The sequence below is a fragment of the Diadema antillarum genome, unplaced genomic scaffold (genome assembly GCF_040938485.1).
Source record: "Diadema antillarum isolate AM-2024a unplaced genomic scaffold, OU_Dant_1.0 seq00000821_RagTag, whole genome shotgun sequence".
NCBI lineage: Eukaryota > Metazoa > Echinodermata > Echinoidea > Diadematoida > Diadematidae > Diadema > Diadema antillarum.
This window is the reverse complement of record NW_027271698.1, coordinates 3,837,723-3,864,245: the sequence shown is the minus strand read 5'-3', so window position 1 is coordinate 3,864,245 and position 26,523 is coordinate 3,837,723. Positions and strand designations below refer to the sequence as shown.

General features: G+C 38.5%; 3 protein-coding genes across 3 annotated transcripts in view; 2 read left to right on the top strand and 1 right to left on the bottom strand.

Annotated features, from left to right (window-relative positions):
- Positions 1-11,269, top strand: part of LOC139739896 (exocyst complex component 4-like) — a 54,124-nt gene extending 42,855 nt beyond the window's left edge. The window contains exons 13-23 of the mRNA XM_071650497.1: positions 116-258; positions 874-977; positions 2,264-2,476; positions 3,077-3,264; positions 4,088-4,195; positions 4,994-5,083; positions 7,342-7,488; positions 8,336-8,454; positions 9,163-9,258; positions 10,047-10,158; positions 11,111-11,269. Of these exons, the coding sequence (XP_071506598.1) occupies positions 116-258; positions 874-977; positions 2,264-2,476; positions 3,077-3,264; positions 4,088-4,195; positions 4,994-5,083; positions 7,342-7,488; positions 8,336-8,454; positions 9,163-9,258; positions 10,047-10,158; positions 11,111-11,269 (1,479 nt within the window). The remainder of the gene's footprint in view (positions 1-115; positions 259-873; positions 978-2,263; positions 2,477-3,076; positions 3,265-4,087; positions 4,196-4,993; positions 5,084-7,341; positions 7,489-8,335; positions 8,455-9,162; positions 9,259-10,046; positions 10,159-11,110) is intronic.
- Positions 11,270-18,469: 7,200 nt separating this feature from the next.
- On the bottom strand, positions 18,470-24,255 carry LOC139739895 (protein FAM136A-like). Its single transcript, XM_071650496.1, has 3 exons — positions 24,140-24,255; positions 22,222-22,353; positions 18,470-18,681 (listed from the first exon to the last, which is right to left on the bottom strand). The coding sequence occupies exons 1-3, from the start codon at positions 24,245-24,247 to the stop codon at positions 18,487-18,489; spliced, it is 435 nt and encodes a 144-aa protein (XP_071506597.1). The 5' UTR covers positions 24,248-24,255; the 3' UTR covers positions 18,470-18,486.
- Positions 24,256-24,607: 352 nt separating this feature from the next.
- The window catches only part of LOC139739894 (ribose-5-phosphate isomerase-like), a 39,262-nt gene continuing 37,346 nt past the window's right edge, over positions 24,608-26,523 (top strand). The window contains exon 1 of the mRNA XM_071650494.1: positions 24,608-24,815. Coding sequence (XP_071506595.1) covers positions 24,639-24,815 — 177 coding nt within the window. The 5' untranslated portion in view covers positions 24,608-24,638. The remainder of the gene's footprint in view (positions 24,816-26,523) is intronic.

Below are 26,523 nucleotides of genomic sequence, written 5' to 3'. Positions count from 1 at the left end.
CCTGCAAATTATTCATTGTAATCTCCGGATGAAATAGAATATATAACAAAGATGTTTGTTTTGTGTTGTCATCCCCCTCTCCGCCCCAACCCCTCCCCCCCCCCCCCTTCCACAGGATGGCCAAGTTCTTGCAGAGGATGAGACGAGTGAACAGACCCAGATGGTTTGCAAACCAAACATCAAGAACATCACCATCATCTTCAAACCTCTCAACCGTTTCATCAAAGACATCGAAGCATCCATGAATGTCACCAACGGGTGAGACTTTAACACCAATTGGTGCTGCCGATTTCCACTTTTCCCCATGCATAGAATCTTCTTCCAGAAATTATGTTGCCCTTATATTGTATAGTCATATACAGATGATGGGCAGTATGACAATGAGTAACAGAGTAACATTGAAATCAATTAGGCTACCATGGGTCATTGAGTGCTAGTATGTGTATCATTTATATGATTTGAAAAGATTTTTGAAGTAATTCTTATCATTGTTATAAATCTGATGTAGAGATTCTCTTGAAGGATTGGGTTTCTAATGACAACTCATTGAAAAGCATAAATCACAGAACTTTCATGACACTGTGACACATGGATGTGGAACTGTATCAAAGAAACATGTTTGCAGCATCAAAATTGATACTGAAACTGAAAAGTCACTGCAAAAAATCTAGAACGTGTGACTGGAATGAAAGAACAAAAAAAAAAACACTCTGAGTTTGAACATAAATAATATTTTTTCAAAAGAATTTCATTTCATGTAGTTATTTTCTGTTTTCTTGTGAGCAGTGACTTATTACCACTTGTCAAATATCAATGCTGCAAGAGTAAAATCTTCACATGATAATGTTCTTTTTACTCTGCTCTTTCCTGTAGGAACCACTGCACCTTGCATAACTTTGTGAGTGACTTTGTTAAGGATATCTTCCTTGGCTATCTACTGTCAGACATAGAGGACGATCTTCAAGCTGCTACAAAAGGTAAACAAAATAGAAAAACATTTCATCCCGATATTATGTTCTTTTGTATGAAAGTAGAAATTTTGTATGGAAGCCAATTGTCAGTGAATTGAGGTTACCTAATCCCTGTAATCCCCTTTGTGTTACCATGGCCTTCCTTCTGGACTGTTGCACATTGCTACACTTGTACATCTTGGTGGGCTTGCTCTTAAACTGTACACTACAGGGCTGGCGCAGCGTTTTCAAAAGTGTGGGGGCCAACTTCCGGGTTTCATGAGCTAACAAGCAAAAAAAAAAAAAAAAAGGTCCTCAGCTCATCTTTCCCCGTCCACTTCCGGGTTTCTTCAGCTGACAAGCAAAAAAAAAAAGAAAAAAAGAAAAAAAGGTCCTCAGCTCATTCTCTCCCCTCCCATTTCCGGGTGTTATTAAAAAGGTCTTCAGAGAAAACACTTAACCTTACCGCGGCCATACTTCAAGATCTCTATCTATTTCTATTTTAGTGCCACTTATGTACTTCCGGGTTGAAAAAAGTGGGGGGGGGGGCCCAAAGTGATGACACCTTATGTATTCCTTTGTATGGTGTACAAAAAGTGTGGGGGCCTCATGGCCCCCACGGCCCCCACGGCTGCACCGCCCCTGATATTTGTATACCTTATGTATACCTTATGTATTCCTTTGTATGGTGCACAAAAAGTGTGGGGGCCTCACGGCCCCCACGGCCCCCACGGCTGCGCCGCCCCTGATATTTGTAACACATTAGTAACGCGGAAGGACCAGTTCAGAGTACACTGGAAAATCTGGTTCATTAAAGGACAAGTTCACCTGGATAGACATGTAGGTTGAGTGAATGAAGCAATATTAGTAGAACACATCAGCGAGAGTTTGAGGAAAATCGGACAATCCGTTCAAAAGTTATGAATTTTAGAATTTTCTGCTCAGTCACGGCTGGATGAAAAGACTACTATAGCTTGTGATGTCACATGAGTAAAACAATATAAAGAAAGAATAAAGAAAATTCAACATATTTCCTAGGTTGTGTTTGAGGGGATTACTGAATGCTGATGAAAAAGACTGACAATTTATTCTAAAGCTAAGTGCCTCAGCATCATTGCAACCGTTTTCTTACAATAAGTCTTTGAATGCCACACTAAGCAGCAGTAAGTTAAGCATTCTGCCTTCATCAACATTTTTGATAATTTGAATACAGGGTACATATTTCTACCTGCTGTTCCCTCACTCAAGTGCATCACACTCATATCAAGTCACAAATTCAGAAGACCCATATTTCTGTGGTTGACCTCAAACAGGAAGTGAATCCCTGAAGTCACTGGTGGACATACAGACCCAGAAGACCCTGGGGGCACCCTGCCCACTCCTACAGGCCGTGGTGACCATGGACAGGGCCGTGACCTCGCTACGGCAACTGACCACTGACCTGCCGTCCTACGCTGACCAGTTCCTAAACATGCTGTGCAACATTTTACAGGATTACAAGGAGACTTGCTTTGCCACCTACCGGGGTGAGATGATCAACAAGAAACAAATCCCTATGTGTTATTTGTTTTAATGATATGACTCAAATATGCCATTTACTGATAGGCTTCAGTTAACATTATGAATCCTTTGGAGAAGACTGTACATGTGCTATTCTTTCTAAGGAAAAAACTTAACAGCAAGAGCAAAGTGTTCATGCACAGTTGCATTTCCACTTGGCTTTGCACACTATTGCACTTTTTTAATGCACCTAGCTATATACACAATTACACTTTCCTGATAGCAGCTACCATAGCAACAACCAACTGTCATTACAAACTTTGTACTTGCTGCTGGGAAGTTTGTACCCAAAGGACGAGTAGTAAAAATGTCTTTCTCCACATTTCTAATATTCAGGAGTTGCCAATTGATGGAAATGATTAATGTGATAGTGATCATTATTCACATAGACATCTAGATTGATAATAAAAAAATATATATATACTTCCCACGATATGATGCTACTGGTCAGTGAGAAGAAGTCGAAACATTTCTGTAACAAGACATCACTCATCACTAAAAACACCAACCTTTGCCACATTCAACTGAGAGAGTAAATGTACCACCAAATTATCTTCACTCAACAGGTCTTGTACAGCCTGATTCGGAAGACAAGAGAATCTTCAGTGCATCTTGGGTAAAAGACACGGACATCAACCAGTGTCTTCGCTTCCTACCAAACTGGCTGAACCTCCAGGAGGAGAGAAAGGCAGACAAGGATTCCATGGATGCTGTCCCGGAGACCATCGAGGACATCCGGGAGAGGAATGAGAAGGTGATGGCATTGACGATGGTCGCGATGTTGGTAGATTTTATTTTGAGATGATCATGATATCAAAGATGCTCAGACTGTTATTGGTAAATTTTAGATCGTCACAGAACTAAGGATGGCTAGGAGAATGGTAGATTTTCGATGGTGATGAAATTGAGGATGGTCTAGGTAGTAGATTTCTAGATGGTGGTGATATTGAGGATGTTCATTATGATAGTAGAGTTCAGATGGTGATGGCAATAAGGATGGTTGTCGTGTTGGTAGATTTCAGATGGTGATGATACTGAGGATGGTCCTGATGATGATGATAGATTTCAGATGGTGATATTGAGATTATTTGTTATGATGGTGGCACTGAAAATGGTCATAATGTTGGTGCAAAATTGTAGATTTGAGATGGTGATGATAATGGAGATAGTGGTGATGATTGTAGATATTAGATGGCAATGATGAAAGTGAGGATGGCCATGGTGTTGGTAGATTTCTGATGGTAATAGCATTGAGGATGGTTGAGATAGGATGGTTGAGATGTTGGTAGATTCGAGATGGTGATGATATTGAAGATGGTCTAGATGGTAGATTTCAGATGATGATATTGAGGTATGTTGTGATGATTTTAGATAGTGATGGTGTGGAGGATGGTCATTATAGTAAATTTTAGGAGCGTATGTATTTTTATACGATTTTTCTGAACAGAAGAGGAAATAGAGTAGAAACACTGGAAACACTTGTCATTGTTCAACATCTATTGAAGTAAGCAGGAACAAAAAATTAGGGGTAAGTTGTTAATAACTCTCCTGATTTGATGACCTTTTCCCATGCACAGGAATCTGAACTACTTGTCACTAATCTTGGGGATAAGCTGCTGCAGGACCATGAAGTCTTGACAGACTTGGGATCTCTGAGATTGCTGGCTAATCTCCATGAAAGTCTGGTGAGTACAGAATGAGCTGAGAGTGCCTGTTGTCATTCAGGACAGTATGTCCGTCAAAGGTCGTGAATATTCAAATGTTGATGAGGTGCAAGTGTATGTGATTTAATTGTTTTTAAGCACTAAATTAATGTGCATTCCAACAAGCTTGATAGCTTTTTGCGGGTTTCCGTCATGTTTCTCTTCTGTCTCTCTCTCTCTGCTCTTTTGCATCTGCAATATCAGCATAATGATGTGTACTGTACACTTTATTTCTTGTATATTTTTGTGAAATGTGTTTTGTGCATGTTATGCATTTTGTGTTACCACAAAGTATTTTTCATTTTTTTAATATATAACTTACTCAAAAATTAATGTACATTTATCCCCAAGTTGAATTATCCTTCGGGATTATGCCAGGTTCAAGTGTGTACAAGTGTGTCACACACAAACACACTGCTATAGCTTTTGACCATTTGAGCATTGAGAATCTAGGGTTTCTGGGACGAACACTCAACTAGGGCTTTCTATAGCTCAGTCGGTAGAGCACCGGGCTAGCAATCCGGAGGTCTCGGGTTCGAATCCCGATGGAATCCCATTTTCTTTGCTTTATTTTCCACTATTGAAAAAAAAAGGTTCTAATAAAATGCTGTTTCCTGCACATGCTAGTGGTGAACAAAACTTGGTCTTATACATGTTCATATACAATTTACACATGAGAGTTGTGGCTATCCTAACATGTTTCATGAAATGAGACCCTGGAGTGTCAATCAATCAATCAGTCTGATGGGGAAAGTCTCCTTCTCTTTCTCATCCTTTTAGGAATGGTTTGCCTCAAGGGTGAGAGGTTTTGCTGGCCTCCTCCCAAGCCCAGGATTCAATACCCTCAACGTCCCAGGCACTCCCTTGCTGGTAAGTCAGTGCACTCATTTAACCCTTTATGTTCTGTGAGAGCTGATTAGCACAGGAAGACTCCATAGCACTGTACACACTGTCCAAAGTCCCTGGCACAGAAAGGGTGAAACCTTTGTGTGCTTTGAATACTGATTAGAAAAGGAAGCCCCAAAGTATCATACGCAATGGTCAACCCTTCCTGTGTTGTATCACCCATCCACACATCCTGTGCTGTATCACCTTGAACCTTGAATGAGTACTCTCCCAAAATGTGAAGACGCTGTCCTGGAGAGGGATGTGCACACAGCCTGTGCTTTGCTTCAGTCACAGATTGACACTAAAATCCTAACAATAAGTGTCAATGAGTGGGGATCATGTAATCTTCTGAATCCATCACAGCACAATGGCCTTCATGTGGGACTGCACATTATTTCAGTAGAGCAAGGATACTAGCATTAATTACACTTTCTGTGTCCAGGCTCTTAAACTTACCTATCCGCCCCCCCCCTCGACATTTCGCGCTATAATTCTGTAACGTGAGAAGGCCTCATCGCGAGGCTTCTTGACTTTCTTTGTTCAAGTCTTGCGCAACTTTTGAGACCAAATTTGCAACGTCCGTGCATACTTTTGCGAAGCCACGCCCATTTTTGTAACGGAATGTCGCCCCAAAATGGGCACAATTTTGTGATTTTGTGTACATTTCCTATGGAAAACAGTGTTCTGTCATGAAAGTCATAAAAACCTGATTATTTTTACAATTAATCGCTTTCATTGATTAATTTTATGCTAATTATGGTAGAAAAGTGGTCAGTAACAATTTCCAATTAAAAAAAAAGTTGAAAAACAAGGAAATACATAAGAAATTCTGAAAACAATAAAATACATAAGAATTGAAATGAATTTTGGCAGTTTTGTGATGTACAATTGTTGAATATGCTATTTAACAGATTTACAGATCAAAAATTAGACTCAATGCTTTTAATTAGGCTAATTTGCATAATTAATTAATTAAAATTAGAAATTGATTGTTTCAAAAAATCTTATAACATAATCTTGTAGACTATGACATGAGTCTCAGGCATGCAAAATTTCATCGCGATCGCACCACCGATGGCTGAGATGGTCTTAGCATAGCCAAAAAAGCCCGGCCCTTTTAGGGTTAAGGGTTGAGCTGATTTTCATCCAGGATAATCAAAATATCAAACTTATGGCTTAGTGTATGAACACTAAGTGTTGATATCAACTGTTAAACTGTTCCTTGCAGGAACCTGGTATACCAGCTTCAAAAATGTAGACCAGTGCGTGCATTCGTGGCCTTAATTCATGTTTATACGTGTTTTGCTGCCCAGAAAAATGGCTGTGATGGAAAGATTATGGTTTCTTCTATCTATATCTGTTTATTTCTGTATAAAAAAGTGTGTGTGTGACAGTATTTTTTGCCTTTTCCTCGAGAGGAAAATATTTGGTAGTAGATAGGTTTGATACTGAGTAACACAATGAAAAGTGAGAAGAATGCTTAAAAAATTGAGAAGCTGTTTGGCTGATTTTCTGTAGTGCCCCATCAGTCTTGGACTAAAGGGATAGAAGAGAAAGAAGAGGAGGAAGAAGAAGAAGCCTCCTGAAGTTTTTTCTCTTCAATTGAAAGAAGTCATTTCGTAGGGATAAATGTGACAGAGATGATTACCGTTATGACAGCGCAGGGTGCTACATAAGCACTTGCCCGATTGCCCAAGGCAAGTGAAAATTTCGATTTCAATTTCGGACAAGTGTTTTTGAACAATGAGAACAAATACTTGCCCGAATTGGGCAAGCAAAAAGTTTTGAAGCCACCTTTTTTTTTCTCTTATTCCCCCCAACCTACCCACAAAGTCAACCATTCAGAAGCTCAAAGATAATGGCTGTTTTAATGATGTAACACACTTTATATCTCAGCAACTTTCCAGCAGTTACATGAAGAAGCCCCAGTGCAATGCAACGGCAACACTTGATCGGACCAAGTTTGTTACTTCATTGTTTTTAAGTGCGCAAATCAATGTGTGCTGTTTATTCAAATGATTGTGTTTTATTAAGCCCTTGACTTACACATAATTTTCTATATTATTTCCTTACGTTTTGGACTTTCTTTTTGGGCAAGTAAGATTGATATTCAGGCAAGTGTTTTGCAGCAAATGTCAAAATCTGCTTGCCTGATCGGGCAAGTGGTAAAATAGAGTTGTGTAGCACCCTGCAGCATGAACACAAATCCAAAGATAGTTGCTGCCTTGCACCCCTTGCAGGAAATCCCACCGGTAGACATGAGTCTTCTCCAGTCCCTCATCAGTCTAGCCAAAGAGTTCCAGGACCTGGCTGACACCTGTCTCTTGGTCCTCCATCTAGAAGTGCGACTACACTGTTTCTTCTTCCTCATGCCGGTCACCAAGCATGTGAGTTCCAGCTAGGTGTAACCAAGGCTTTTCTCTTCTCTTCCTGTCATACCATCGATCAGGGTTATGATATATTTCACTGTTTAAGGAATTAATTTTATTTAATATTTTTTTGCCAGATTGTCCATGGTAATGAGTGAATTCATCTTTCCGACAAAAATTAGTATTCCAATTTCCATCCAGATTGTCACAGAGCAAACCATTTCCTCCTGACAGCATTTTTTTTTTCCATATTCTTTCTTGGAAATAGCAGATCAAAATTTCAAAGAATGCTGAGAAGTTCTTCCTGTCGTTTGTCATTTTACACTACTTGTGAATAGTTTTGAGATTTTCACCAAAAAGAAAATACCAAACTTCACTTTCTTACCATGAGTGGGTTGAGAGAAGAAGGCATTCTTTGTCATGTTTGTAAGTAAGCTGATGAAATGGATATTGCTTCATAAGTAGACCTTCAGTGAGCAAATTATCCATCATATCTTTCATTTGGATTAAAAAATGAAACTTGATGGCACTTGACATGAATGCCAGTATCTTTGTTGGTTATTATTAGTTTGGTAGTCCTCAGCAAGTTTGTGAATTTGTGGTTCATTTTCTTTGTTTATATAATGCAGATCATGTGGGAATGTGTTAGAAGTAAACTGTACAGAACAGATGTATGCAATTTCTCTGAAAGTCAACTGTCTATAATGGCAAATTGAAACTATGATAGATCTTCAAGCGGCACTTAAGAGTCTAGTGTGAGCTCTGTTCAGCATTCAAGCATGAATGCGGCTGTTGTAGCTAAACCATAATGAATTCCACATGAAGGTAATTACCTGCCATGTCTGATCTTCTTCATATCCCTCAGTCAAGTTTCTTCACCAGTGTAGACAGCGTGGACCCTGACCCCAATGTCATCAAGCTGAGCAAAGACCTCACCAGCTTAGAGGAGGCGCTCCATACTAGTCTGCATCCAGCCAAGTTCAAGTGAGTTGCCGTGGGTTACCATGATCAGTGGATGTCAATGTGATGTTAAAAGACTATTTATATGAAATAACAGCTAGAACGTCTTTCGTCTTTTCATGTTGCCTTTACAGCTGATCAGTAGTGCTCAAAGTGTTTTTGCAACATACCGGTAACCAGATTGTCAGAGTCAAACCCATGTGTCGGCAGTACACTCACTCCATTTCCTGGTGAGCATTTTAACCAGACGTGGAGATGCCAACTGCTACTTTTTTTTTTTCAGCATTTCATACTTTTTTCCAAAAAATAACTGCACATTTCGTGGAAAATACAGTTTTCCCTAAACTGTCGTAATACTACACATGTCTACTGCAGAAAGGGTAAAAAAACACTCTCTTTCTGCCAAAAAAAATATGCCTTTTCGGCCCTCAGAATACTGCACAGTTGTTTACAAGGTTGGCAGCCATGCAGACTGCCATTTTGTGATACACAAATGCTAAGTCCAATCACCAAAGCATTTTGTTTCCTACTGGGTACCTGGTAGGCTCTATCAATACTTGTCTTTCATAGCTTGGCAGAGTGTAGTTGAGAGGCAGAGTTTACTGTGGAAGGAAAGTCACACCTTAACATGAAAGTGGGAAATGTTAGCTTTTAAGGACTTGTTTTCAATCTTATGTGTGTTTCTATTCTGTCAAATTATGATGTGTATGTCATTTACTCTTGATTTCTTAGGTACGTCTTTGAGGGCCTGGGCCATCTTGTATCGTATCTACTCATCAATAGCTCACAGTACATCAAGAGAATCAACGAAAATGGAATCAAGAAAATGTGAGTGGCAAGACGGATATTTCCGTTTAATGTGGTTCCTTGCATGCCTGCAATACTGTTAATTTCTCTTTTCAACGTTGCTCTTTGATGCAACCAAGACAATGTTGTGTGAATCCCTTCCCAATTGGATTTAAGTTAGATCATAATCTGCATTCATGAAAGACTGGAGTTGTATTAATAATTTGCTATTTTAGGAACTGCTTTAATAATGAGTTGAATTCTAGCACATAATAGGCTGGTTGGCTGTGGTAGCTAGGAGTATCAATCAATTGCTATGGTACCACCAATCATTTAGTTACTGCAATATCATACCATGACATCACAATATCATACAATGACATCACAATATCATGCCATGACATCACAATATCACGACAGTAATTTGATGCAAAGGGTACAACATTTCGTGTTGATTTTGTTTAAAAGCTGGAAACTTAGTAAATATTTATATGTAGGTCATTATGTATGACTTGTAACCCAGTAATGTCATCACCTTTTCTAATATATGTATATGTAGTTGTGATTAATTTTTCATTCATGAAAATCCACATAACTTTAAGATCCATGAATATTATATTTTATGTCAAATTAGATGAAACACTGCCCATTTGTAGTGCTGAATTTTATTCTGTTTATGAGTGAAACCAAGCTGAACATGTCATGGAAGTGCAGCTTTTATTGACAGATTTTCTCATTCAATTTGTCCAGTGATTTGGTCTTGCTACTGTGTGGCCTTAATGGCTGATCATCAGATTAATGTTCAGCTTTTGTTTCCTGATTCTCTCCAGGTGCCGGAACATCTTCATCCTCCAGCAGAATCTGACAAACATCACCATGTCAAGGGAGACAGACTTGGACCACGCCCGACAATACTATGAGCTCATGTACAAGAACACAGATGTGAGTGTGCCCACAGAACATGTCCCTCATACCTGTTGTTTGAAAGGCGGCAGTACAGTACCTTGTATGGCTTGTTTCAGTTATTACAAATTGCAGTGATTGCAGTTATCAAAGTAACTTTTTAAAATGAAAACAAAGTTCTCATATGCCTGCAGAACTGTCAATTTTTGTGCTTTGAAATGTATACATATGCAGGAGAAAGGTCTGAAATAATGCTAAAATGATACCATTTCAGTTGAGTAATAACAAAAATGTGAAATATTAGCCAAAACGGTTTGCCAGAAGTATGACAGTCTGAGAGCATACTTGATTGTGGTTAACACATGATTTTTATTTTTTTTTTTTGTTAATGAGCAATTATGGATAATCTACAAATTGAGCAACCTGGCGGTACTCACTGATCTTCTTAGTTAGAGTGAATTATATGGAGCTTGTTGGAAAGTATGATTGCTGAGATGCGATCAATTGTCACGTGACGTTTTACCTGCCAACTATTGAATGGGAGAGAGTGTTTCTGGAATAAAAGTGGTATGCATGCGTTCAAAATCTTTTTACATTTTTGACCTCAAAATACTCCAAGACAACATATTATCCTGGCAAATCGCGTCAGCCAGACAAGTTCCTTCATAGATCCTTTTGATGTATTGCAAGTAAATTTCAAATGTTGGAAGATGAATTTTGAGCCCTTCTGAGAACTATATTTTGGCTTTAAACACTGCAGCAGCTACCATGGAAAATACAGTTTTTGCACTCGCTATAAGTGGGACCATCATAAGCACACACACACAAAAAAGGAATATAGAGAAGGAACTTAACAACAAAAGAAGACTAGTGTATGCTAAGCCTCAAGCCTAAACATTGGGGTCCCATTTCAGAAGAAGATTTGTAATGACTGTAAGTTGTGACACCTGGTGTCTAGCTGTCATTTTTTTCTCAATGTCTCCCGCTCCAGGATATCCTAAACAGCATAGTTGAGCAGGGAGCAGCCTTCAAGGAGCTGGAGTACCGTAACATCATCAACCTCCTCCAACGGAGCAGCCCAGCCTATGACCAGAAATCCCTTGGTCAGCGACTCAGAAAGCTTGAAGAGATCATGACGGAAGCCGTCTAGCTTGCGCCTCTTTCAGACAGAGCGAGGAAACAAGCTGCAGTCACACTGGCAAAACTTTAAGAAATTTAACTTTTAGAACACTTCGCAAAGTTTGCTCTATTATTCTCTCTTGCGGCCAAACTTGTTGGAATTTCAGTTGTCGATAATAGAGCTCTCAAAGTTTGGGTCACTGGTGTGCATGCACAACAAAGAAGAAATCATGCACCATTTGAAAGCTGATGATTGTTATGTAATCAATGCACGCGCGTAACTCCCAATGAGTGCGCAATTCAGAGGCTCTACAAACAGGAAGTGGACTGGTCACATTACAAACCTCACAATGTTTGAGTTGCATGCTTTCAGCCTGCACAAACTTCCAGAAGATTTGCGAGAGTTCAGGAAATTTCCCTACTTTTAGTGGAAAGTTTTGCGAAAAGTTTTGAAAGTTTTTGGGATGTGTATTCAGACAGGCCAAACTTTTAGAACTTAACTTTGAGATGTTTTGCTGGTGTGACTGCAGCTATTACACTGTGTGTGTATTGCTTCAAGATGGTTATAGCCATACACAGTATGCCCAAGGTTTCTTTTGAAAGAGATCAAGGATATGAAGTAACAACCTTTTTTTTAAAATATATATTATGGGATACAACTCATCGGCCAATAAGAAATTTAAGTTCCATACTTTTGTTGAAGTAGCCACGCATCTTGCTAACAATAGATTGGCAGTAATTGTGTAAAACACAAGATACACCTCATTTGAGTAATGTCCGCATCAAATAGTTGAATATCATATCACTCATCAGTCCCGCATATTAGACACTAGATAGTACCTTGAACCATGGTTTGTGTACTGATACATTACCCAAACCCTTCTTTAGAGTACAAGGTTCAATAATGAATTGCAGACACATTTGTGGGACACATCTTAATGCTAACCAGATGTTACAAACTGTTCTATTCAGTGGCAAAAAAAACCCAAAACAACAACTGTCAGCTTCAGTGTGTATGTCCTGTCTAAATGACTTACCTTTTCCTTTCTAGTTCCCACAAGAAGTAAATAACACTATAACTCTTACCGTGAAAACTGTTAGAAGTAATTGAACATTAAGCAGCAATTTCTCTAAGGAGTTCTCTTTGTCTGTTGGTATGTTGCTGTAAAGTTTCCCTTTGCTAAAAGAATACCATACGAAACTCCTTTCTCTACATAAATTGCAGGTAAACGACTGTTTGGTAATGATTGTTAGATTGTTAGTATTAGGCTGATCTCAATGCAATAAGCAATGCCAGCTCACTAAGTCGCATATTCCTGCTTTTTTTTTTCCAGTAGGTTTATTTTAAGTCACCCAATATTTGTATTCTCAGAGCACTTGCTAGAGAGTTGTAGAGATTCATTCTGAAGTGTGTTGTGAGCAGAAATAGGGTCCTAGAAATCAAATCAGGTGCTAAAACATCTACCACAATTACAGTCACCTTTTTTAGGCAACTGAAAGAGACATAAAGGATTTCAGACAAAATTTTGAGAATTTGCAGAACATTTTCAGTTCTCTTACCAACCAAACATATATCCATACTTTTTTAAAGATCTATGCAGTCTACATTGTGCTAGAGGAATTTGAAAGGTTTTCCCCAAAATTAATATCAGACTGTGGTGAACTTTTCAAGTGAGATATGTGTCACCACTTTTGCTCCTATGTATGCTTTGGTGTTGCTCTTCATTTTTTTTTTGTGTGTGTGTTTTGTTTTGTGCTTCCAGTACATTTCAAGGAACTACAGGTGTATGTAATGCCAATGCATATAGACTTGTATTGATTCACAATACCCTTAACATCACTTAACATGTATGTGGCCATATGAATATCTAAACATGTGCCATATACAGTATATCATAATAATGTTATTTAGTTACTAATATGATTAACAAAAGACAATTCAGGAAAACATGCAAGGTATGCTCAGTGTATGGGAAGGTGCATTCCAGTGTACTTTGTTAATCAGAGGACTTTAGCATTGATTGACAGATGACGTCACAGGCAAAATCTTGGTTTGGAAGGTGTGTTTTGTTTTGCTTGTATGTTTTTCTTTTTTATTTGTGGGCATATCTAAGTAATCTAAAGAAAAATAATAGAAATATTATCTTAAGATACATGGCACTATTTAGATATTCTTTTGGCCACATATGGGATGATCAAGGTATGATGAGTCAATACAAGTCTACATGCATTTGCACTGCTTACAGGTAGTTCCTATAATGATAGCACCACCTGGAGATAACGATATGATTTGATTTATCCCACATTCTTCTCAAGATGAGGCATTCTTAAAATATCAAAGAATGTGATTATGTTCCTCTCTTGTAGTTGGCTGAAATTCTGACAAATAATCACAAAGTATGTAATCTGTAGTTCCTCTTTGTTTTTAAATAGGGATCTTTGAGTGTGAATACCACCATTGCCTCAACAATGCTCATGCATATTCATACCTTATCATCAATGCTTCTCATACATATGGATGACTCTAATAGTCCAGGTGTCAAGAGGCGAATGCCTTTGCTGTAATCAGATGAGTTACCATGGTAATTTATGACTAAACAATGAGGTGTGATTTATCTTTCTAACTGCTAGCAGCCAGATATAGGCAGATTGTGTTAGATATTTTATTTGTGTATTCATTATTTATTGTTTGTTGCGTTCACCTCACGTAACATCGTCTCCCTGCTTTTCTACTTAAACAAGGACATATTTATGATAAAATATGTTTAATTTGAAATATGTGCAATATACACTATTGTACCAAACATGAAATGTGTGTATGTTATAGTTAAGATTTGCATGCCTTAGAGTGTGTGTTGCATGTGTAAAGCAGTATAGAAATATTTTTATATGTCATAAATGTTATGTGTTGAGACTGGAGGTACAGTCAACCTTGCCTAAGTCAAATTTATTTGGACTGAAGAAATAGCTTCAACTTAGGAGAAATTTGACTTATGTGCATTAAAATCAATAGAATATGAAGAGAAGAGGACTGAGAAAGACCTTCGACTAAGGTGATTATTTGACTTAAGCAAGGTTAAATATATATTAAAAAATAATAAATAAATGAAAATAAAAAATATAGGAAACTGGAAGTATGATAATACCAGTCCTATATAGGATGGCTATCATTTGCCATTTTTCCTGTTTTTTCTTATGGCAACTATATCATTGTCAGTCGGTGCAAAAGAAAATTTCATGCCACTATTTCTACTTTGATTGACGATACTATGATAAATATTCTATTCTATTTTTTATGTTTTGGTTGTTCCATTTTGTGCCATGTTTTTTAGACCCAGAAGATTCTTTTTTTCTTCGATGACCTCTTTAACAACTTTTGACGAAGGAAAAAAAAAACATTTTTGTGCAGTTTAATATATAAAGATTCTTCTAAAATATTCCAAGATTTTACCTTCAGATGGTTCAGTTGCCATGTATGTATGACAACTACATGTACAATGTATTTCACTGTGGGAAGAAAAAAAACAACATTCCATTAGGCTATCAGGACAAATGTATCGTCACACATCAGATGTACAATTGTACTTTCATTGTAAACAGACATTTAAGCAAGTGTCTCGTGCATATAGAAATACAACTGTATTGACATTGGAGTGTATGATTGCATTGTTAAATTCTCAAGAATAGATAATTAAAATTAATGACTTTATCAAGAGGTTTTCAAGACGAATACTGATCAAGAGTTTTTCTCTTCCAAAGAACACTCCTTGCCTACTGAAACCACACTGTCTCTTACACTGATGGAGAATATGAATGTCGTGCCAGAAAACCATTGTGAGAGAAGTGACAGTAATTTGAATCCACAACCTTCTGATTAAAGGGACAACAATTCTACTGTGCAGCTCTAAGACTTTATTGTGCCAATTTTTTCTTTCATTGGGGGGGGGGGGGGGGGGGAGTTTTGACACCTTTGCACTGACAAATGTAAATCAAGGAAAACACAATGTCAGCAGGGCTTGGCAAGACTTTCTTTGTATGGTAGTTCCTGGCCAGAAATAAATACGACAAAAACATGCATATCATAAGTTTCTAAGTGTGCAACTCTAAGACATTTAAGATTCTCTCATATTCAAGTTACCTTTCCCTCTCTCCCTCTTTCCCAGTTTTGGAAATTGCATTCCCGAGGTCAAAAGTTACAGCAACAGATTTCTAGGATAAGTTGAGAATAATGCATTTTTGACCGTCGTTGATATACAGCACATGTGACATCCAATTGCAATTTCCACCTGTTGGATCTTCCTAAATCCAGTTTCTTTTTAAAGGGTGCAGACAAGGGCTTGAGGGCCTTGGTATGCCTCATTAATTTGCTAAATTTCGATGTCTGTGCATGCATTGTGTATCCAGGGAGGTGTTAGCATCCCCAAAAGAGAAGTGTTCATATTCACCAGCTAAATTTTGCTGGATGTGGACAGGTAGTGCAGCCAGACAGAAGTGGCACCATTCTGTCAAACAGCTTCTATCTACCTTATATAGTCTTTTTGATAGTTACTTGGGAGAGTATTCCTCGAGAGACAAAGCATTACATGTATTTCTTGCAAGAGAGAATGTAGAAATGCATAGTGCTTGACACTTGTTAGCCCAGAGATGAAGTGATGTTGGTAAAACTGTGAATTCCTCCCCATCTTTGACTGTATTCAACTAAAATTTTGGGCAGGTATGCACTACAGTGCACTCAAGTTATAGCAAGCCCGAATACATGTGTAACAAAAATCTCATTACAACAAAGTAAAATTTCAGGTCCTCAAATCATCTATTATTTTTATATACTTTATTGTTCAACAATTATAACAATTCATTATAATGAAAGAAAAGTGCTTTTCGCAGAGACTTCGTTACAACGGGAGTCGCACCTGTATACAAGTATCTCTCCCTCCATCCACCTCATAAGTTTGTAGAAATACTACAGGGGACCCCCATCATAACAAAGTACCTGAGACCAGCAGTTTTCTTTTGCTGTATTTAAATTTCAATATAACGAAGTGAATGTCGCACCATGTACTGTAAATTTCAATGATAATAATTCTGGGACCAGAATTTTTACTTTGTAGCAGTGCAGTTTTGTTGAAACCGTTTTGTTATAATGGGAGGTCCCTGTATTTGGTTTGCAGCTCGAGGTATTCCAGTGTAAAAAAAAAAACAATAAAGCATCTAAGTTCTTACAAGTGAGCTGTTGCCTTCAGCCCACCAAACATCAGTTGATTTCTATTTGATTGTCTCAGCTATCTGCACAAAATTTGCATGATAATGTCATTTTGTTTTCAATGTCATACTTTTCTACTCGCAGATCAGCGACACAGATACACACACACACATACAAAAAAGTGCTCCAGCTCTTTTGTGAATACAGATGCACAACAATCTTGTCTATGGTAATAAAAATTCATTTGCATATGTGTAGTTTATGACAGCTCTTCTTTGTATGCTTTACATTACACTAAATGATCATGTTTGAATTGCCAGGACAATTACAATGTACCCACTGTAATAAAAAAGAAATTTGGATGAAAAAACAGAATGTAAAACATGTGTGATCAAATGCCAGTCATTATATTGACAATATTCTTGTACAGTTTATTATTGTTTGTATATACAAATGAAATAAACATGTACATTGTAACACTCAAATTATTATATTCATCCATGTTTGTGCTTTATATTGTGATGTAACAAAAGTAATAATGAGTGAGAAAGTGAGGTGTTGTCACTTTACCCATTATTAGGATCTCAGCTCAGTTCACTTTGTAGTACTGTAAAAGTGGATATTTTCGCGCGACTAATTTTTCGCGCTTGGCTGTTCCGCGGAATCAAGACATCATGCACAGGAACATATGGCAAGCAAAAATATTCACATGCTTTCATTTTCGTGGTGGTTTCTGGTTGCGCGAAATGCACGAAAAAATTTCAACACCTAAAAAATTTCCACTTATACAGCATATAAAGTAAACCTTGTGTAGATCAACCAATCATGCAAGTTGATGCGATGAAAAGAAAAAGTGTCCTGAAAGTTTTTTTCCAGTCCTTTTAGCTTGTTGACTTCTGCATTAGGTCACCATTCACGTCAACTTACTCAAGATTTACTGTATTAATCTTTGCATCAAACTTCACGATGGGAGCTTGGCAATTGAAGGGTTCAGTACGTCAAGAAGTTCATCTCAAAGTTGCAAGGAACTTAAAATCACTTTAGAAATCTCACTTCACATCATCAGATACGCATCATGTCATGTGAAGACACTTCACCATTTATGCACATATCTGCAGGACTCCAGACATTCATGAATTATTCTGGCAACAATATGTAATCTCACATTGCACATGCCATACCTGGAGACACACTATATTTCCCTGAAAAACTTAGTTTTTAGAAAAAAATTTAAAGCATTTCAATGACCATGTATAACATTGTACATATGTAGGACAGAGATTTTTGACATCTATATTACATTTTGAAATGTGACAACAGCTGCCACCTGATACTCTTAATGAATACTGGCTTTGTAAATATGAAATTTGAAAATTTGTCAAACACTGTACTTTCTGACTAGTAGATATATTCAACTCTGCCTTCATTGTATATTTTGATCAACAAGTCAAGTTCACACATAACTTCTCCTCACAGTGAATCTAAAATTTGAGGGGTCATTCACATGATAAACTCTTTCAAGCACATAAAAAATTGGATCTCCTAAAATAATAGAGTTTGCATGGAATCCTTACCGTGACAGAACACAGTAATCCTAAACCCCTTTACATTCAATACATTGTACACTAATGTAATCCAATATCATACCAAGAGCTGGACTCCAACTCAGTCATAATCATACTTATTCATCCTCCATCTAGCAATATCGCACATTGGCAAATTCTCTTCCCAAACAATCTGCAGAAAGCTGGCTGGCTATACATCTAGTCTTCTTTCAAAACTAGCATGTAAGAATGTGCTATTTCACAGAGGAAGAATTCACACTTAAATTTTTTTAAAAATATAAAACAAATCATCTTAAAAATCAAAACCACCTCATTAGGGCATCATTCTAGCAAAGCACTGACTTTCACACAACGGCAAATATTATGTAACTTCTCCATTATCTTCGGGGCCATTGTGTACTAGCAAATTTGGCTGTTGGCTGATTTCTATGTCTATATACCTGACACCGTTTGCACACACTTCGAAAAAATCATTTGGGGCCTTCATAAAAATTTATTGACATGATCCGTCAGTCTCTTGCTGAGGGTGGGAAACATCGCTACGTGTTTGTCACCACATTTGATGAGACAGCCCTCTAGATCCCGTCTCACTCGCTGCTCCTCCGAGTCGGACATCTTGTCTCGGATCCTGTCCTTGGCGTCATCCTGGCATTGCATGGTGCAGCGCTGGAGACGATCCTACAAACCAGCCAAACAAACAGAACTCGCAAATGCCACAGCCAAAAGCATATCTTACTTGATATTCATTTAAAATCTACACATTTTACGTCCTTGAGATTTCTTGGATTAAATCTTTGACATACATGTACAGTCATTATTCTAGGCATCGCACACAACAAAAGGTATAAAGCTTACTGGTACAAGCTGGTAAGGTGACATGATTGATCTTAAATTATAGTGTTGATTTGCTCTCAGTACATAATAAAGGAGTCTTAGCTGCATGCACCTATTCAAAAGAGAATAGTTTTGGACTTATTTCTTAAAAACCAAAGAAACAGAGCAGCTCATTTTTCTAATAGCAAAGTGAAACAAATATAAGAAAAGTATTTTTGGCTTGTGTCTGTTAGTCACATAGAATACAATTGGAAAGGAACCCAAATGTTGCCTCAGTCTCAAGAATTTCATTTTACTTGTGTGTTTTAGTACATGTACACTGTATGACACTTAAGTTTATCCAAAGATGTTCACTTTGCTTGGAAAAACTGCATACCAGTATTCATGTAATCTTGTTCTATTATTTTTAGTCATGTCAGTATAAAAGTACATCCTTTGAGTACATGTTGAACTACAGTTAAACTCGCCTAAGTCGACATCGCATATGTCGAATAATCGCGCAAGTCGATGATTTTAAAAAGTCCCGATTTTTCCCCATTGACTTACGTGTAATAATTCACTCACAAGTCGAATTTTGTAAGTCGAATACTCGCCTAAGTCGATGAAATTCCAAGAACACTTTCACGGAAAAACCATTGAATTCACTGTGCCTAAGTCGAATAAGATTTTATTGTGCAATAAATTACTGTTTTTGTTTACATAAGAACTAGCCCGACCAGACAGGTGACAAAAAATGATCTAAAGTATCAAAATTCAAAGCGATCGCATGCGATTGTTCAACTCTCTTCGTGTTTGGAGGTCCGCTGGCACAGCCCTGTGGCGCTAGCGCTACGTACGTACAGCGACTGGGCTGTGTATAATATTGTGCGTACAGCGACTGAGCTGTGTATAGTCTGTGTATGTTTGCAGTCTGCGCTGTGCAGTGGATGGATGAAGCTGCTGAGTTTTCAAAGCGGAAAGTAGGGGGAAAGTTACGGGCACGGGTAAATCAGAAGTACACCTCTACACGCATTTCAAGCCACGGTATGGTAAACTGGAATCAATCACTGCTCAAATATCGTTCATATTCACTTCCCCAAGGTTTAACAAGGGTGTAAAGTAATCGGACCTGTGCCAATGCTAATGCACTGTCCATGCAAAGTTAGCCGCGGCCCTGCCGGGCGACCCGTGCTGCGGCACACCTCTCCAGCTCTCGGCTCCAGAGTAGACAACATACATGTACATTATACATAATGTACGTGTGGTGTGACTGTTGTTAAGTCGATTTTTTTTCGACTTACGCACAAGTCGAAACTCGCCTAAGTCGATGTGTTTTGCTCAGTCCCGAGAAGATCGACTTATGCGAGTTTAACTGTACTGACATTACATTACAATAAAATCACCAAAGGCAAACAAGAAGGTAAGAAGAGAGTCTTGAAACCAAGTTGAAAAGTTCCTAGGGGCACATTCCCTATGTTCTTTGACACTGAAAGGGTCTCGTCTTAATTTTCTTCTTTTGACAAATTTTGTAAAAAAAATTCACTGATCAGGGATCATTTTGCTCTACTGTGAAACATCAATTTCTTTATGACAGTCTTCCTCCCTGAAGGAAAGAACCAAAGGGGAAAATGGATACATTGTATTTGGCTTTATAAATCATATACACAAATACCATCAACTCAGTGCATGTCCCAATTTTCATTCATAGCCTTGCATGTGTTATATGGTACAGGTAGTCTTCTGTACACGCAGAAGTCGAATACACCAGGGAGGTGAGACAAAAAGGAGTGGGCACTCTGCCCTGAGGGTTTTCCCTATCACTCAACACAGGATTACAAGGGATCAGTGCCCCAACGAACAAGTAAACGACCTCTTACGTAACGAGGTCAGTCTGATCGTTATCACTGCTGTTTGATGTTCGATCCTCGGGGCCGCGGTGATTTGGCCCTCTATCGTTAGGAGTATGGACAGGCCAGTTGACTTGTGTGTGTTCACAAGGACGTGTATGAGGGTTTTACATTCTTTATGCAGGCTCACACGGCATATACTCTTGGGACCTGCTAGTCTAAGAATTCAGCTCTCGATAGATACAAAAATTTTGAAAATCGGCCTAGAAGAAGTTGAGTTTTGACAATGTAACTGTTTAACAATAGCCATTGTTTTGTTCTAGTCTTAATCAAATTACGACGCAATGTCAAGTGTAAATCCTGACTAGTGCACGCTGACGAAATTCACCTGTAGATCAGAAGATGTTGGGGGTTTTTCTTTAGTCTGATGTAGCACTTCATTGTTCGCTCTTGTTGGTTCTCTTGTCATATTTTTTGGGAAACTTGCGTACATCCGCCAAGACATGTTTTTTTCTGGTCCCACTAACATATTTTTGTGAGCAATTTTAGTTCTCCAGGGGATGAAAACACTATTTGAATGTTTTTTTGTTGTATGCTGGGGATATATTGAGGTAGGAGGGCTCGAATCTACAACAGAGTGGTCATGATGGAGACTACTATAGGACCTAATCTTGGTGAAATAACTTGCCTCCTTGCCTGGTGTATGGTGAAAACATGTGAGAGTTCAGTGAGAGCTGAACTATCTCACATGTCCTGTATCACTGTATGCCTGATAAGATATTCACCATGGCGCTTTTTTTGTCTGTCTCTCTGTTTTTGTTTTATTCTTATTTGAAAGCTGAATGGGTACAACTATTAGGGCCTGTGTTCCACTACTCAGCTGTTCATGTTTCCTTCATATTCTTACAATCAGTATATTATTATTGGTGCTGCTAATCATTATTATTAAATGTTTTTAAGTCTGTGTTAATTTGTTTCCATTTCATGTAAAAGTTATTTCACCATAATAGCATGCAAAGTACATTTGTTCCCAAGAAATCTTATAGTACATGGACATGTAAATGCACATAAATTATAATACCTTGAATACTAGCTGCAAAATTCAAAATGTGACAATGCAACCAGTTCACTGCACATCACAATGCACCAGTGTTGTTTGCAGGCACAGCAATGGGTAATGCACCAGTATACGCCACCCACCAGTACCACGTGGAGTAATCCAGGTTCTGGCCAGGGAGGGGTGAGACCCACCAGCCTGTTGACAAGGATTGCGCATGTGCACTGTGCGGCCAAGCGGCAGTAATCTAGTTAGTGGAGTGGTCTCTTGGGGAGTGCGGCTCCGAGGATGGTTCAAAAGACACTAATCCAGTGCCCACTCCTTTTCCTCTCACCTCCCTGAATACACTAAGTCGATGCATTTTCCTGTGTCTCGTCAAGATCAACTTATGCATAGTTGACCGTATTTCCTCTACTTTTAACAGTGTTTACGCTATTGGAATACCTGGATGGGGAACTTTTTTCATCTACCTGCATTTACCATCACTACATCATTTCTTACCAAAAATTCAGTGAGTTCTTTCTGCACATACTCCTCAGTCTGCTGGGCAGGTACCTGACACCTCTGGATACAGCTCTGTCGGTCACCTGACGCTTGGTCACAGCATCTGGCGCTGCACAAATACATCTCCTTCTGCAAAACGAATCAGCAAAACTTACAACTTGTGACACAGGCCAGAAACAAACTGAAGGATCGCATTAATCACGTAAGACGAAAAGATTTAAATTTAAGTGTCACTTAGATAGGGCAGGCGGAATATACGAAAGGGCTCCCTGAAGTTATTTTTATCATTTTTGTGTCAACGAACTTCCTCGCAACTTTGGACATTATCTTGTTAGTTGTTGGCAGTCTGCTTCATCCCTCTGAATATTGATGGTAATATATGCATGTCAACATAACTCTGGAGTCTGGTGCAACATTGGTACTTGACCGAAAGATCGGTCTGTATCTGTCCGTCGGGGAATGTTCCGCGGAGACTGCGTCTGGCTTCTCGGATCCCCTCCGTATACAGACCGAAGTCAATGATTGCGGCTCCTGTGTGGAGCAGTCGCGCACAGATCAAACGTTACGATAAACCAAATTTCAGACAGCTTTTTTACATTCAAACAAGTTTGACATGACATGACACATTATGCAGCAATATTTGGGATAAATTTTTCAATTGTGCAATCGAAATACTCACATAAACTCGGTTATAACGCAGAAATTTTATCGATACCGCAACATCGCCGTTCGCAAGCTGTAAGTCGCCATTTTGAATCTGTAAGCCAATCACATGCGAGGTACGTGTTTTAGTAAAACAAACACGTAGAAACTACCTCGCATGTGATTGGCTAATAGATTCATAGTGTATGTTTCTGCAGTTTGAACGTGACAACGCGACAGGCTGTGTTTTACGTTGAAAATTCTACTAAAATGTTGGATTATTCATTAATCTGGTGAGTGTAATGTATTCTTAAAAAGCTAATTTCACTATACAAGCTTAAATTTGCCGACCTAGGGCCGTGAATTAGACGCAATCGAGAAGGGTGAGGCACCTCACCCAATTTTCCATAGAGACAGTGGTTAAGAACATCCACACAGCAATGGGTACTGCAACCTTCTGTCTGTCTACGGAAGACAGCGTTAATGGCAAAATATAAAAAGAGCCCTCCGGACAGACGGATCTTTCTGTCTACATTGGTACAAGCTTACACAAAGGCTACTGTCATACAACATTACATTTGGTCTGTGAAATTAGGATTTATAGCAAGATTTGAACATAGTAATCATGATGATAAAGCAGAAAATTAGCCTATTTTGCATTTGTTGATGACTTTTCATTTTAAATAAAACTTACAAATAGAAAATTAGGCATATCTGCTGTCATGGATTCATTCCTGCATTCCAACAATTGAAGCACAATATCACAATATAGCCTAGCCCTAGGCCTACAGTGTATCATTTTATCAATTATTCAGGTCTCAATTAAGGCATTTAAACTTTACAGCAGAAAACGCACATCAGAATATTCAGATTAGATCTACAGTTTAGGCCTACGCCTCATCTCAGCTCATTTGGCTTGCAACCACATCCATTTTCCCCACCTGAACATTCTATTGTCATTGACATCACCGTGATCACAATTTAAATTTAAATTAATTACACTTTTTATGAACACAACAGGCGTTGCGTTAAACGTTAAAGCAAACAAGAAAAAAGTAAATATAATGAAGACATGTACACTCATTAGTGAAATCAATCATCTAGTTTATTAAATGCAAGTTTTGGTAATATTAACTTAAAAGTAGCGGACGATTAGAATCTAGATTACATTACATGCGTATAGTAGCTGCACCACACAGGAGTTAACGTATGGGACTATTGTGCTGATACTCCACTACTCTCCAGCCAGTAATAGCCAATCAATCGTGATTACCTGCAGTTTTCGAAGCACAGTATTATCTAAATCCGTCAGCAGTGCTTTCATACCAGAATCTACCCGATTTTGGCAGCTCTGAAGAGCTGCAGACACGGAATCTGTCATTATCAGTGTACAATTCCAGTTGGCTCTTCTAGATTCCCAAGAAGCAAGTTGAAGTTTACACAAGTAGCTAGCTCCAGCTCGAACGTACAGCATGCATCTCGCAGCGCAGAGCTAGGTAGAGAGAAGCATGATGCAAGCACGTATGGTGTACACTTCACTCGCGGTTTCCCCGGCGGCGCACATGGGCAGTTCGCTTAAGTTAGTGACAAAATATCAGATTGGCAGAAGACCGGTGGAGACCGAACATCTTCGTCCGCTGACGATGAGCCCAACAATCGCGATAGCGGAAGAGGCAAATTATTTTATTTCTCTCTCTTACCCGGACGCAGCCTTCCCGCGTTGTGCCACTTCCGCGTTAATTGTTTAAATCCACTGGAATTCGGTCAAAATAATGTTGGCGAACCCTGCAAAGAATTGTATTAGGAATGCTTGCTTGGCTGCAGCAGCGGAAAACCTGTGCCGAACAATGGCATCTACGAACGGAGTTGGCCAGCACGAAAACAAGATGAGCCTCGTTGACCAAGCAAAGAAAGCCGCGGCATGCGCGGCCGTAGACAACCATGTGAAGGTAATTTGATGAGAGAAGAGATAGAGTAGTACGTAGATAATACTATATCTCAGACTATGAATTGTAACTTGGAATTATTTGATATTATTACAATACAAAACTGTAACGTTATATTGTAAGAACAAACAAGTAGTACTGTGCATTGTTGTGGCTGTGCACAGTGATTGAACGTGGCGGAAATCTTAGAATTATTACAAAGACCATTGATGTTTAAAGGGGAAATGAACCATGTTGTTTACATTAATGACATCACAGATGATGATTTAAAAAAAAAAGGGGGGGATGCTGATGATTAACATGTTACATTTTAAAGAGCTAACTTATTGCATGCAAGAGCTGGAGCCAACCCTGATTTTTCCTTTTCTTTTCTTTTCTTTTTTTTTGTCCATATACCGCCTCGTCCTTGTCCAATTGCCAATGCTGCATGCACAATTCCAATGCAGTAAAAGAAGTTTGCCAGACCAAGGCCAGCAGATTTCTTGACCAAAACGTCGTAAATCATTCTTGCGTTTGCCTTGCTTCATGAGACAATTAACAAGAGACACTTTCATTTGTATTTAGAATCTATCATGTCCCTTTTTAAAGATTTTGATAAAAATCTTTGTTTATAATATATTAAACTTGTAACATTGTTAAACATTGCTAGGGGCAGATCCAGGAATTCCGTAACGAGGCACCTTTACAAAATTAAAGGTGTGTGTGTGTGTGGGGGGGGGGGGGGTGCATGCGCCCACTATTTTGTCTTCTTATTTCTTTTGTTTTACCAAAAACATAATGTTTTGGGGGTTTTTTACCAATAAGAAAAAAAAACACTTGAATTCACAATTTGCAATTCAAAGGATTGCAGGCCTAGCTACTTTAGTACAAGGTGCTGTGCAAGAAAACTTACTGTCACATTATAATGATGCTTAGTAACTTTCTTTGAATGCTAGGCTGTTGCAATTTTTTAGGTGATACGCTATCAGCGTATCACCTATTGTGATTGCCAAAATTTCTCTTTTTTTTTATTCTTCTTTCTTTCTGCCACATTTTGTGTCGTCAATATCTCAACAATGACATTACGGAATAACATGACATTTTCAGTCAACATGTCTCATGACAAAATCTAGCCACAATAAGGTTTTCATGACAGTAACATATCTATGACGTCATCTAGGCGCCATTTTGTGATTTTCGGACCTTGTCACATGATCGATCAAAACTTCATAACTGGATATCATTTCTGTATCATTTTCGGTGGACATAAAGTTCAGGTCACGCTCTATCTTACTTTTTAACGCTAGTTACCCAGGTCTTCATTACGCGCGCGTTTGCGCGCGTCAAAATTTTAAAAGGCTCAAAACGACTTCCCAATGGGAAATCTCGAAGTTTCAGACAATTTTAAGCGTTTCAAACATTTTCTCGCGTGCGCGTCCGTCCGCACAATTTCGCGCGCAGAGGGCGTAAGCAACATGAAAATGCATTTTTTTTTGACTGATTTGGATTCCTGATACTTTGAGTAACAATATCCATTGATTTCCGATCGATGTTGACCTATAACAAAGAAATGCACTGGCGTCAAAGTTGAAATTCCGCGCGCGCGTCTTTCTGCAAATATAGTGAAAAAACATGTCTTTGTTTATTTCGGCATAGCTCTTTAAATCGTCCATTGACCCTATATTTCTATTGCATATTACAAAAGCATATGAATTGGAAATAACGTTTCAAG

Excerpts from the sequence above, each read along its gene's own strand:
- LOC139739895 (XM_071650496.1), bottom strand. The coding sequence starts at position 24,247 with ATGACAGATTCCGTGTCTGCAGCTCTTCAGAGCTGCCAAAATCGGGTA. Across the intron at positions 22,354-24,139 it reads CTGTGCTTCGAAAACTGCAG|AAGGAGATGTATTTGTGCAG; the intron begins GTAATCACGATT and ends TTCGTTTTGCAG. Across the intron at positions 18,682-22,221 it reads AAGAACTCACTGAATTTTTG|GATCGTCTCCAGCGCTGCAC; the intron begins GTAAGAAATGAT and ends GCTGGTTTGTAG.